At 50.3% G+C, this 13,957-nt stretch overlaps 1 protein-coding gene across 2 annotated transcripts; it reads left to right on the forward strand.

The window, feature by feature from the left end:
• Positions 1-263: 263 nt before the first annotated feature.
• On the forward strand, positions 264-13,360 carry NEIL2 (nei like DNA glycosylase 2). 2 transcript variants are annotated; one of them, XM_007068933.4, is made up of 6 exons: positions 264-780; positions 1,691-1,760; positions 5,188-5,391; positions 9,578-9,924; positions 10,708-10,904; positions 11,409-12,255. In XM_007068933.4, exons 3-6 carry the CDS (start codon positions 5,254-5,256, stop codon positions 11,723-11,725), a joined length of 999 nt encoding a protein of 332 aa, XP_007068995.1. In that variant the 5' UTR covers positions 264-780; positions 1,691-1,760; positions 5,188-5,253; the 3' UTR covers positions 11,726-12,255. The 2 variants fall into 2 exon arrangements, with proteins under 2 accessions (XP_007068995.1, XP_043400171.1); XM_043544236.1 differs by lacking the exons at positions 264-780; positions 1,691-1,760 and adding an exon at positions 2,631-2,763 and having other exon boundaries at positions 11,409-13,360.
• Positions 13,361-13,957: the final 597 nt, after the last annotated feature.

The raw sequence follows: 13,957 nt of genomic DNA on the forward strand, positions 1-13,957 counted from the left end.
CCCACACCAACCGGACTATAAATCAGACTTCCTATGAAGGTTAGAAATGCCAGTTTATAGAGCTTTCCAGTTGGTACAGGACCGGATAACACAGCTTTTACTGTACATACTTATCACTTCTAAACACCTATCAATCGTATACTTCTATAATCCTACAACTTAAATCTCTTTAGCATACAATGATTATATATGACATAGCATATGAGTTAATTATAACATCACACAACATGCAATAAATGAAGGGTAAAATGAACTAATTGGCTGCAGGAGGGAAGACCCCATCAGGAGACACCCCGCTCTCCACTGATGACAACCTGTTGAGAGATCCACCCGACTCTATGATAGCTTTGGAAATGTGGCCATGAAAACCACACTGGCTATTGCATGGGCTTGCTTGGGTTTTATACATCTGTTCGTGACTGTAACATTGATTATCCGCTTAGTGAAATTTATAGTGCAGACAACAACATCCCTTACTTGTAACTGTGTTTGTGGTTGTTGCAGTTGTTCTTTGTGTGCTCCTACAGTCTGGAGAAGGAAATCCCTCCGGGTAACTTTTGCCCCCTGCGGATTCTAAAACTGTAGCAGCCCGGGTGATGGATTCCCTCGCTAGGGACACCGTGGTTTAACACAGACCTGTTGATTACCAAAATAAAGGCTACACCGCCTACGAACTACATTTACTAGCAAGGCTCAATTAGTCTCGGAGATGCCTAGCGCTAATCGCTTGTATCAGCAGGTTGCCCTTTGAAAAGTCACCACTACGGCTGACAGGAGGGGGTGAGTCCATTTGTTCGGGCAGGGGTCGTGGCCTGGGGGTCTGTGGTTTTGTTCTGTTGCAGTTGTTGACTAACTGAAACCGTCTCAAGCAAACTGGCAGACTCAGGGCCCCTTAGCTCCCTCCCTTCTGCCCTCTGTTGCTCTTCATTGTATGTCCATCTGGGGTGACCACCTCATGAGACCACAGGGCAACCTCATGTGCTGTTTTTTTAAGAGTCCCTTCAAGAACCTGCTGATGTATCCAGTGAAGAAAAATATTTGACATCTGCCATATTGCCCCAAATTTCTTCCCTTGTAGATAGTGGGAAATGGTCCCTTTTTCGTGTTTATTGAATTCTTTTGGGTCTAAACAGAAGTGAAGGGATCTGTCTATCTTTACTCCAGTGACCAACAAGTGAACATACTTTCTTGGTTCTTCTGTTTGCACTCTGATTCCCGGAACCTATGCAACCCTCCCTTTAGCCTCTGCCTTAGGGCAAGGGCCGCTCTTCTAGGGGCATGAATTGTGCAGCACTTGGGCCTTTTCAGCTCTATTCTGTACTCTGTTGAGAGCTTCCCTATCCTATGGAAGACATCCTCAGACTCTTCCTCAATTGGTTTGGTCCACTGGCCCCGCAATGAGTGCACCCTCTTGAGACAAAGGGCTTGACACATTTTAACCCAATAAGTGATAAGCCTTACCCTGCTACTATTACAAATTGTATCTTCTCCAGGTTGTTATTTACTCATATATCTAATTTGCATATTCCTTTAGTGAGGATAAACTCTCCACTCTAAGCCCGGAGTTTTATCTGTTTATCTTATGCTGTCTGTGGCTTTCTTTTAGCGTTAATAACACTGCTCCTGGCAACACATTGGCTTGTGCACCAGTGTCCAATCCAAAATGCATCTACGTCCCTTTTGGTTTCAGGTTGACAGTTCATTCGTCGGCTGCTCCAGGAGTGTCCATTGTTCTCATGAACAATTCATCTGAGCTACAGGTGATGGCGTCCCCCTCTTTGTCCATGCTCTGCTGGTGCTTGCAAAATCTTGCAAAGCGATGTAATCTATTGCAGCTCTTGCATCTTTCAAAGATGATTACATGATGGTCAACACTCTCCCACACCCCAACCCCCTGCTCCAGCCCTGAGCCCGCTGCCGCACCCAAACTCCCTCCCAGAGCCAGCACCCCCTCCTGCACTCCAAACCCCTCATCCCCAGTCCCACCCCAGAGGCTGCACCCCCAGCCGGAGTCCTCACCCCTGCACTCCAACCCCCCTGCCCCAGCCCAAAGCTCCTTCCTTCACCCCAAACCCCTCCTCCCCGGCCCCACCCCAGAGTCCACACCGCAGCCGGAGTCCTCCCCCCTTCCCCCTGCACCTTAACCCCCTGCCCGCAATCTGGAGCCCTCTCCCGCACCCTAAACCCCTCATTTCTGGCCCCACCCAGAGCCCGCACCCCCAGCCGGAGCTCAGAGTCCCACTCCCGCACCCCAACCCCCTGACACAGCCCGGTGAAAGTGAGTGAGGGTGTGGGAGAGTAAGCGATGGAGGGAGGGGGATAGAACGAGCCAGAGGCGAGGCCTCGCAGAAGGCGCGGGGCAGGGGCATTGGGTTTTGTGCGATTAGAAAGTTGGCAACCCTACCACTACTCAGCTCCAGCTTTCGGCCTGATGGCCAGGGGCGTGGCCTCAGGGGGAAGAGGAGGAGCAGGAGGCTCCTGCATGTCTCCCATTTTTGCATTTTGAAAAGGTGGGAAAGGCAAAAACCTGCAACAGCAAAGGAGGGAGGAAGTATGGGGGTGGGAGTACATCAGAGGGCGGAGGGGAAGTGGCTAGAACTAAGTTCAGGGAGGGGCAGGAAGACAGCCCTGTCCTTCCTCCTCACCTGCCCACTGGCTAGCAGAGCTGTGACGGGCAAGTGCCTCTTTAAAGGCAGTGGGAGTGGGTAAGCTTCCTGGCACGCTGATTGCTCTGGGAGGCCTTGTTCCTTCTTGTCACACTTGGTAAGGCAACTCCCATCTTTTCATGTATTTATACCTGCTCCTGTACTTTCCACTCCATACATCTGATGAAGTGGGTTCTAGCCCATGAAAGCTTATGCCCAGATAAATTGGTTAGCCTCTAAGGTGCCACAAGGACTCCTCAGTGGTTTCTGGACCTTCCCTGGGGCAGTGCAGCTCTGCAGAGCCCCCAACATGGGCCAATGTTTCACAGGCACAATCAAAGCCTAGAGGCAGAGTTGCCGACGCATCTCATGGTTGCTGGCGGGCTTCTTAAAAGCCAAGGGATGTGATTGCATGAGACTCTCTTCAGGAATTTGTTTATTACTCTGTGTTTGCACTTCAGTCTAGTGCCCTTTGGCAGTACCCTAAGAAACATCATCACCCTGATCATGATCATAATAATTCTGAAGTGCAAATATCAGGTTTAATTTTTAAATAAACATGTATGTTTCTAGCCCTCACAATTGCACAGAAAAACTTGAAAACAAGAACCCGAGAGGCTCAGAAACCAGAAGACAAAGACCCCAACACTTTTTTCTACACCTCACGATGTTTCAGCTAATTCCATGATTTTCTGGAGCATCAGGATCTGACTCCCCTCTGCCCCCTGAAATATGCAGACCAAAAGCAGGGCCCAATTAGTAACTCTGGGCTCGATTGCTCTGGAGAGCTGTAATTAGGTATTCGACTGAGCGGGTCTGAGAAATGATTTACACTTGGGTGCAAAGCCCCCAGAGGGTGGGGTGTGTGAAACTGGCAGGAGGGAGAGATCAGACAGTGGCAGTCCTGGGGTGGGGTCAGGCGTGGGACAGAGCGGCGGCTGGGATTAGCAGTGAGTATCAGTGATGGATTTTCTCACTGGGGACCTGAGGCTCTTCTTGCCTTCACTGTATGCGACATCACCAAATTGAAGACCATTAAAAAGAAAGAACCTTGGTATTTAAGACCCCAGGCTGCTTGGCCAGTAATAGATGCAGCCCTGCTGTCAGCGAGGAAGGCCCAAATGCAGGGTGTGGTTTGTGTGACAAAGACCCAACAGGAGGGACATGCTTGAAACTCCCAGCGTTGTGGGATTTCTTCCTACAGGGATAATAATGCTCTCACCTCAGTGCTGGGGGGCTCTATGTCTGGTGTGAATTGTTCTCAGCAGTGAAAATGAGGATTACTAGATTTTTGGGGAATGTAGGGAGTTTTGGGGGTGCGATGAGTGCTGCCCCTTGAAACCAGGTCTGTGGGAGGGATGAACGCGATGGTTGAGAATGATATAAAGCAAACAAACCTGTTTTCTGATCTCTCCTCTCATGCGTTGTCTGGCTGTGGTTATAGTTCAGGGGTTCTCAAACTGGGGGTCAGAACCCCTCGGGGTCGCAAGGTTATTACATGGGGGGTTGCGAGCTGTCAGCCTCCACCCCAAACCCCGCTTTGCCTCCAGCATTTATCATGGTGTTAAATATATAAAAAGAGTTTTTAATTTAGAAGGGGGGGGGGTCGCACGCAGAGGCGTGCTATGTGAAAGGGGTCACCAGCACGAAAGTTTGAGAACCACTGCATTAGTTTGTTCAGAATCACGTGGCACTAACTTTATTTTATAATTTAATCTGGAGGGAGGCCGCATGTCCTCATGCTTGGAGCAGGGAACGGGTGGGTCAAGACTCCTGGGTCCTATTTCTCATTCTGCCAACTCTCACTGATGTCCCAGGATCAAGCCCTCACTGACTCCTTTTAAGTGACAGAAGCAGGGACTATTCACACTGTGCAGTTCTGCAAACAAGGCCATGGTTTTGCTTCCTTGCTGTCACTGTTCAGATGGGCTGCACAATCCACCCCTCTGACTTATGGACTGTCTCATGCCAATCAATTTTAAGGGAGAAATAGAGGATAGTTTTGGAGGGTGGAACGGATGGCTCTAGGGGGCTGGGAATGATGTATAGGGCACTTCGCTTCTAGTTTCCCGGCTTGAGCCTGTTGACTGGAAGCTGTTACCATCTGCTGGCTGTTTGATGGTCTCAGCACAGTTCCCCCATCACAAAATATTAAATGGGGGGCATGCCCAATGGCTTCCCAAGGTGAGGGAACAGGGAGGCAGGGACGTTATAGCAGGGGAACCAGGACTGTATTTTTTTTATAATGACCGTGCGGAGATGAGGATCAAAGCCTCCTCCATTGAATCTAATGGGAGAGCATAAGCTTAAGCCAGAGTATTGCTGCTTGTCGCCTTGAGAAACGCAGGCCAGGCTCAGCCCACTGCAGACTTTCCGGTTGCAGCTGGAGTTCGAGTGGGGAAAGGGAAATGATCTGAGTGTTTCTGTAACCCTTCCCATATGGGCGAGGAGCATGATCATGGAAGATGAGAGAACCAGGGACAATGGCCTGTTTATGTGCAACCGCATTTCCCTAAGCAATCACTGAGTTTATGCATCTCAGCTCTAGGGTGCCCTGCCTGAGACCCCCAGCGTGTGCACCTGCAGCTCCCATTGACTTCAGCCAGAAATGCCAGAAGGCCCGTCTGTGAAGAGGTTCCAGTTGCTGACTGCTCCTTTTGTGGGGCAGGTAGTGGCCAAGGTGGGAGGAAGCAGCAGGCAGAGAAACCTGAAGGATCTGAAAGCAATGAGGCTCCAGGACTCTCAGGTGAGCTATGCTAAAAGGCAGCCTTGTCTGGACATGTCAGTCCTGCCTCACAAACCTCCCTTTCCTTGCCCTAACTGGTGCTGCAAAGGTGCAGGGTGTTGGCATATGGGCAAACCTACAGTAACATCAGGGTAGCCTCTCATGCTCAGTGTGGAACACGTCCCTAGTTTGCAGCTCTAAACATGTGCTGTATAGACAGGCTTAGGCACAACCCACATGGCTACAGGACTAATGTGAAGGCACCTTCAGGTGTAAACAGTGGCCACTCTATATCGAAAAGGTTGAGCTCAGGGTCAGAATTACAGAAAGGGAGGGACATGGGGGAGCCAGGGTTCGCACAGGGAAAATACCCAGAATGCTTTGCTTTTTTACTGTTCATAACCCAGAATAAATTAACTTCCTAGATGAATTTAAGTCAACAGGGCTTCACTGTCAAGGGCCAAAGCATCATTGAATGCCATGCAGAGGCCCACCAAATAATCACAGACTCATAGACTTTAAGGCCAGAAGGGACCATCATGGTCATCTAGTCTGACCTCCTGCACATCACAGAACCTCACTCACCCACTCCTATAACAGACCCCTAACCTGAGTTACTGAAGTTCTCAAATCTTGACTTAAAGATTTCAAGTTATGAAAAATCCACCATTTACACTAGTTTAAACCTGCAAGTAACCCATGCCCCATGCTGCAGAGGAAGGCAACCCCCACCCCTTGTGTTTGCCAATCTGACCCAGGGGAAAATTCCTTTCATGATTCCAAATATGGTGATCAGTTGGACCCTGAGCATTTTGGCAAGACCCAAACACCTGGGAAAGAATTCTCTGTTATAACTCAGAGCCCTCCCCATCTAGTGTCCCATCACTGGCTGTTGGGGATATTTGCTACGAGCAGTCACTGATCGGCTACATGCTGTGGTAGGCAACCTCATCGACTGATGTGTGTTGTGACAACCTGACCCGTGATGGGCACACTCTGAAGTTGTTGGCTCTGTTATACTGTCTCCATTCTCTCTCCTACCCCCGGTTGCTGAAATGGAAAGTGTCACTCTTTCCTTCTACCTCCCTCTTTGCTGAAAGGGAAAGGGGAGCAGGGGGAATTCTAGTGGCTCACCAGTTGTTTTTTTTCCCCTCCCTTGTACCTTCCCCAAGCCCCAGACGTGAGGGGTGGAAATGCAACTCCTGACCCCTCCCCCAGTGAGTGTGCTCAGCTCTGCCTGGTATGTATCCAGCAGCAGGCGATTACTCTTGTGACCTGTGCTCCACCCAAACCTGAGGCCAAGCGAGCTGACCTGGACCAGGCCTGCAAGAGCTACATTCAGAGTATGTCTGCATTGCCATAAAACCACCGCCATCTGCCGCAGTGAGACCGGGTTGACTGACGCGGGCCGCACTTTTGGGCTAAAAGTAGCAGTGTAGATGATGCCACTCAGACTGCAGCCCAGGCTCTGAAACCTGGCGAAGGGGGTGGGTTTTAGAACCCAGGCTCAGCTCAAGCGGGAACGGCTACACTGCTATTGTTAGCCCCATAGCACGAGCCCTGCAAGACCGACTCAGTTGACGTGGGCTCTGGCACAGTGCTGCAGGTTTTCCTTTTTGTTGGCAGTGTAGACGTACCCATAGATGCCTGTACTTGACGAGCAGCTTGAAAGCTACAAGCTGAGCACTGGTGCATTAAACGGGGATGAGATTTCAGTGCAATATTTAACTCTGGCCACTGTGTCCCTCTCAGGGCCAGGCCATGGGCAGCTGGGTGAGCCCTGGTCAGTTGGCAAGTTGCAATCAGGAGACAAGTAGCAGGGTCAGGAGCGAGCCGGGTCAGAATGCCAAGAAGTCAGGGTTGGGCACCCAGCTGTAGACGGCGGGTAGATACTCTAGCAGGGTCAGAGTCGAGCCAGGTCAGGATACCAGGAAGTCGGGGTCAGGCGCCAGATTACAGACTGCGGTCAAATAGCAAAGTCAAAGACAAACCAGGGTCAGAAGGCAGACTCCTGGGTCTTTTGCAGGCAAGTTGGTAGGCAGTGTTATTGTCCAGGCAGCTCATCATGCTAACTTCCGCGTTTAAATACTGGTATTGGCCAATCAGTGGGCTGTGAGGAGCCACCACTTGGGCTTTGCTGGGCGATACTTCCTGCCAAGCCTAGCTTCACAGTGTTCTCCAGTGGGAGCCCAGCCTGTGGCAACGTTGACGCATCAGAGGTCCAGAACCACCCCCATGGCCCCAGGTTCTATCTGGACAGGTTCTTACAGTCCCAGATCTTCCATGGGAGACCCTGAAGCAGGATTAGAAACCAGGCATTCTGGGCAAAATCACTGAAGTCTGCTGCCCATTCCGGCAATCTCCCTGGAACGCTAACAGATATGTACAGGTGCATGAGTCTTCATTGGCTTGGCTGGACATTCCTTCCATCAGCTGCGGGTGGCTCCTCTCCTCAGCTCAGACTAGCAGAACTGACCCAGTCTAGCAATTGCTGCAGCCAGTTCAGTGTTAACGAAGTCCCTGAACAACCCCCCACCCCCTTTGTATCCTCTTACAAACGATTAAGGAACACACAAACCTTCAGAGATTTCCCTGCGTACATTTATACGCTACTCTAAGTTCAGGACTTGACCTAAAGAAATTGTCACACATTTAAATTCATGCTGCCAGGAATGTAGACCGAAGCCCACAATGAATATGCACATTACTTCCAGCATGGCTTTGGGATAGGGGATAGGGATTCTATCCCATCCTGGCCAGGTCCCTTCGTAACCAAAAGTAACTTTCACTGGGCAGCTGTTTGATGGTTTAAGCATGTGAGATTAGTTTGGCCTCAGCCCATTTTGCAGTAAATAAGGATAAGGGGAACAGAGGGGAGACCTTTCCTCACAGCCGAGTGGAAGAGGGGAACTGCTGGAGAACCATTAGGTCATCAGAGTTTATGTCATCCATTGTTATGTCAACACAACCCCACAACTCACAGACGCCGACTTTCAGCTTTCCCCAGTGGTGCTCCACCCGCACTCCGCCCCAAACCCCTGCCCCACCCCTTTCCCAAGGCACCCCGCTCGCTCTGCCCCCTCCCGTGAGCACACCCTGCCCTTGCTCCGCCTCTTCCCGGCCCCGCTCTTCCTCCTCCTCCCCCCAGCACCTCCCGCCTGTCATCGAACAGCCGATCCGTGGCGGTAGGGAGGAGCTGAGGGGGAGGAGCTGATTGGCGGGGCCCACCGAACAGCTGATCAGCAGGTGGCTAATGGGTGCTGAGCGCCCTCTATTTTTTTCCCATGGGTGCTCCAGTCCTGGAGGCAACGTCACTGCTTCCATTGTGTCTGCATTAGGCTTCCTAGGTAGCTGTTCCAAGCTGAGGGACCTCTTCAGCTTTTAAATGAGCTACCTGTCATGTTCTTCTTGCACACAGCAGGCTGCATGTCTGCTTTTAGCAGGTCAGGCTTCTGTGTCAGATCTAGACTGACTACAGAGCTTACTTCTCAGAGAGATACACACCAGAGGTGCTCACTATAAAAGATCCTTTAATGCTTTCCCAGGTATGGCTTGGGTTACCATAAACTCAAATTGAATCTATTTCCCCATGTTAAGTATCCTCACACCTTCTTGTCAACTGTCTGAAATGGGCCATCTTGATTATCACTACAAAAGTTTTTTTTTCTCCTGCTGATAATAGCTCATCTTAATTAATTAGCCTCTTAGATTTGGTATGGTAACTTCCACCTTTTCATGTTCTCCGTATGTATATATATCTTCTTACTATATGTTCCATTATATGCATCCGATGAAGTGAGCTGTAGCCCACGAAAGCTTGTGCTCAAATAAATTTTTGAGTCTCTAAGGTGCCACAAGTACTCCTGTTCATAAATAAGGTATGTTACATACACCACCACCTAGTGGCTGATCTGTATAATACAGTTTGGTATTCATTACACTACGTGACGGGTATGCACTGATGCCCATCATGGCTGTACTGACACTTTAGTTAGACTGGCAAAGAGAACAAGACTTCATGGGATGTGGGTCCCTGCTCTAATGTAGCTAGCTCATATCTCCCAGAGAGTCCTCTAGTTCCCTCATGTTAACTGCACGCCCTTCACTTTGAACCTCGCCTTTAGGCGCTGAGGGTTACTTCCCTTAAATTGTTCATTGTTTGCAAATGCATAAGTCCTCAAATGCTTCCCTTGACTTTTATTTTTAGGCCTCTGGAAAGAATTTATTCCTGGCATTTGGTGCCTCTCTGGAAGCACGGACCGTGGGTGGAAGCCCATCTCCAATCATCCAAGGAAAGGATGACAACGGGGCATGCTCCCTTTCCCTTGCTCAGGAAGGTCAGGAGGAGGATGTCTCTCAGCTAAGCCCCAAAGAACACAGTGTGCAGAGGAAGCAGGAAACTGAACGCTCAGTGCCTGATGCCTCAGATGCAGCAGGGGACACCTGGAAATGGCTGCGCTTCCATTTTGGCTTGTTTGGCAGCATCCGGGCTAATGAGTTCTCGAGAGCTAATAAGGCAAACAAAAGAGGGGACTGGAAGGATCCTGTGCCCAGGTATTGACTGAATCCTTTGTCACGGCAAACACCGTTCTCTTTCTTCTCCCCTTGCCCGCCTCCCACCCCCAATGCCCAGTTTCTAAAGAGGCAAAAGAGGCTTCGTTATTGCTTGCTTGTTTAATGTCTCAACATGACAGTCCTGGGCATTGCATGTGTTGGTTCCTGCAGAATGTTCCCATGAAACTGGCAGGTTTCTCAAGCGAAGAAACAATAAGAAACAATAAGACAAGCTATACTTAAATATAAATAGGGATGTAATCTCCCCGGTAACCAACATCAGAAGAGCTGCCCCAGGAGATGCTGACTAAATCCACATGACTGCAAATCAGGAAAGACAAGGCTCCTTTTTCCAGTCAACCCACCCCCAGCTCTCCTCCTCTGCAACATTCTAGGTATTTTTCTGGTCACTACAGTATATTGTCCCATCTCGCTCTGAATGACTGAATGCAGTGTTGTGTCTGGAGTAGTAGATATGGGAAAACACAGCAGTGCTTACAAGGGGGTTCAATCCTGCCAAGTGCTGAATGCCCTCAACTCCCATTGATTTCAGAGGCTGGGGTACAAAGGCTGAGCAATTGACCCTGCTAGCAAATATATAGTGCTTTCCCTTTCTCTTCCACCATTTCTCCACCCGGTTCCCACTGTTTTCCTTGATTCCCTTCCTCCCATCTCTACACGCCCATTCGGCTAGATTGGAACATGATTGTTCTTGTAATGTTTCTGGATTGACACTGCAAAGCCAGGATTTTCTCGCTCTGATTTCCATCCTGTTTATTGTAGGTTGGTTCTGCACTTCAACAGCGGTGGCTTCCTCGTCTTTTACAACTGCCAGATCCACTGGTGCACCTCTCCCGCTGTGGAACCTGCTTCTGACATCCTGTCTCCTGAGTTCCACCGGGGGCAGGCCTTGGCAGCCCTTCGCCAGCCGATGCCCATCTGCTACACCCTTCTGGACCAGAGATATTTCTCCGGTCTGGGTATGTTCCACCAGAGAGGGGAATACCCTCCAGGAATAGTGATATTTTGGCCCAGTTAGAGATGGGTCTCAGATTTATTAGCTGCAAATGCCGCATGTTAAATGTTAGCTTTAGACATGGCTTCTTAGTCTTGATATTTTCTGATATCTCAGCTCTTTATGAAAACAAACCTGTTAGGACTTAATTTTCATGAGTGCCAACTTCAGTGGGAGCTGTAATTGCTCAGCGCCTCTGGAAATCAGGCTCTTAAATTTCATAATCCCCTGGAGAGGTAGATGAGTATTAGTATTATCCTCTGTACAGACAGAGAATCAGAGGCACAGCGAGGTTACCTGACTTCCCCAAAGCCACAGGGGGAGTTGGTATCATAGGCACAAAGAGAGGTCAACAGCTTCTTCCTCCTAGACAAGCACTCAGACCACTAGACTGTGCCTTCTATTCATGTGATCTGTTCTCACTGTTGCACCTGTGTTTACGAACTTCTCTTCTTGCCCCATGTTCCAGGGAACATCATTAAGAACGAGATCTTGTATTTGGCAAGGATCCACCCATTATCGCAAGGCTCACTCTTGACTCTCTCAGATCTTGAATCCTTGCTGGATCATGCTGTTCAGTTCAGCACAGACTGGCTGCATAAGAAGCTGGCTGGAAAAGGATTACACTACCAGATCTACCTGAAAGAAAAATGTCCTCTTGGGCACGACGTGATGCAGGGAACTTTTGGGCCCCAAGATGGGTTTAAGAGGCTTAGCTGGTGGTGTGCTCAGTGCCAGCCTCGAGTACCTCCTGAAGGGAATGACCCCAAATCACTTAAACACTGAGTGAACAAATATGCCAGCCTTAATGTGGATTATGAACACACTCTCCTGTTTTGCAGCACGTTGCCTTCTGGTCTTTTTGTGACATGCCGTCCGTTGTACTGAGCAGAAATCACTTATCCCGAAAGGCAAAATGTGGAGAGAAAATAGAGCTTCATTAAAAAGAGAGGGGATGTTTTTGTGACGCTCCCAAGTCCATATTGCACTATGAAGAGAAATGAAGCAAATGGTAGTAGGTGTAAATCTCCTCCAGAAGTTAGGAGTTGTAGCCACTGAAATATTTGGCACCTTCAGATTTGCTGATGTAAAAAGTTTAATGTTCAATTTTTCTTCTGCCAGTGAAGCTGTATAAATAACGTCAGGGTGATTGTCTTGTTTGTTTGACTGTTTTACAAACCTCCGGCCAAACCAATTGGCTGGGAAGAGTAAGTCAGGGGCGGGCAAACTTTTTGGCCTGAGGACCGCATCGGGTTTCGCAAATTGTATGGAGGGCCGGTTAGGGGAGGCTGTGCCTCCCCAAACAGCCAGGCGTGACCCGGCCCCTGCTTCTCACCCCTGATGCCCTTCCCCCAGGACTCCTGCCCCATCCAACCCCCCTCTCCCTGTCCCTTGACTGCCCCCAGAACCTCCACCCCTGACTGCCCCCCACCGCCCCATCCAACCCCTTCTCTCATTCCTGACTGCCCCCCCAGGACCCCTGCCCCATCCAAACCCCCCTTCTCCCTGTCCCCTGACTGCCCCTGGAACCTCTGCCCTGACTGCCTCCCCCCATCCTCTAACCGCCCAACCCCTATTCACACCCCTGCCTCCTGACCACCACCCCTGAACTCCCCTGCCCTCTATCCAACACCCCCCCCCCCACTCCCCGCCCCCTTACCGCACTGCCTGGAGCACTGGTGGCTGGCGGCGTTAGAGCCGAGCCGCCCGGCTGGAGCCAGCCACGCACCGCACACCACAGCGCACCAGGTCAGGCCGGACCCTGCAGCTGCGCTGCCCCCAGGAGCTCGCAGCCCCGCCGCCCAGAGCATGGTGCTGGCGGCGCAGTGAGTTGAGGCTGCGGGGGAGGGGCTGGGGGCGAGCCTCCTGGGCCAGGAGCTCAGGGGCCAGGCAGGAGGGTGCCGCGGGCTGGATGTGGCCCACGGGCCGTAGTTTGCCCACCTCTGGAGTAAGTAATGGGAAGTGGAACTTTCCTCCCCTAAGCCAGCGATTCACGTGCAGCCGGCTTGATGGTGCTTAAGCATTCTTATGACCCTAACAGCTTGGCATCCGGTGTGAAATAAGGTGCTCTTGGTTCAGTTCCATGTGGACACGTGTTCACATCCCAAAACCACTGGCACCTTTACTGGCACTCTCAGCCGAGAGCCCACGGATAGAAGTGGTCCTTCCAGCACAGGGCAGAGAGGGGAAAGCTTTTACTACAACTGCCTGTGCCAACTTCTGACACAGGGCTGTGGAGCTCTCGCAATTCAATGAGAAACACTTTCCTTCCAACACCAGCCTGTGCTTTGGGGAGAAAGAAATCACGATCTTGATCAGCTTTAAGATGTTACAATCCCCTCATTTGCATCGCGGCTTAGATCTGACCTACGTATGTGCTCACCAGGTGCTGAAGCTGCTGCGTCAATTATTTTTAAGAGGCTGTGTCCATTCCCGAAGACTTTGACTCAGTTTATAAGAAATAATCCCGATTTCCTAACAGGTAGGCAAGACACTCCCTAAACTTGCCAACTGCATCACCTGCTAGCCTGCCTCAGGCAAAAGTTTGAATGAACAGAAGAGGCTACATTCCACCCTGGTGTAACTTGACTTCAATGGGGTAACACCAGGGCTGATCTTGGCCCATGGTCTTTACACTTTGCAACTAGACATTAATAAACTTGGCCTGGGTCAGACCAATAGGGTGGAAAGAGTGTCAGAGTCAAAGGCCTCCACTGGGAACAGGCTGCTTCCAGCCATTCCATATTTGCTGACTGGGACTGCTGTGGCAGCGCACAGGGAGAAAGGCTCTCTTTCGCTTAAACCCTGATCCAAAGCCCAGTGAATCCAACAGGTTTTGGATCAGGCCTTAGCTAGACCCTAAACATGTACAGCTGTATTAACCAAAAGTAACAACCCAAATTGCACTGGGAAGTGACGGGGAAGCCAGTGCGGTCTGTGGAGCACTTAATGGGCCTCCTCCATCTGCCCTACCAAGTAGGCTCATTGAATTCTGCACCTGCTACAGCTTCTGAGTGT

The sequence above is a fragment of the Chelonia mydas genome, chromosome 3 (assembly GCF_015237465.2).
Source record: "Chelonia mydas isolate rCheMyd1 chromosome 3, rCheMyd1.pri.v2, whole genome shotgun sequence".
Taxonomy (NCBI): domain Eukaryota; kingdom Metazoa; phylum Chordata; order Testudines; family Cheloniidae; genus Chelonia; species Chelonia mydas.

Coding starts and splice junctions, on each gene's coding strand:
- NEIL2 (XM_007068933.4), top strand. CDS start 5,254: ATGCCAGAAGGCCCGTCTGTGAAGAGGTTCCAGTTGCTGACTGCTCCT. Junction 5,392..9,577: donor TGAGGCTCCAGGACTCTCAG/GTGAGCTATGCT, acceptor TTTTATTTTTAG/GCCTCTGGAAAGAATTTATT. Junction 9,925..10,707: donor TGGAAGGATCCTGTGCCCAG/GTATTGACTGAA, acceptor TGTTTATTGTAG/GTTGGTTCTGCACTTCAACA.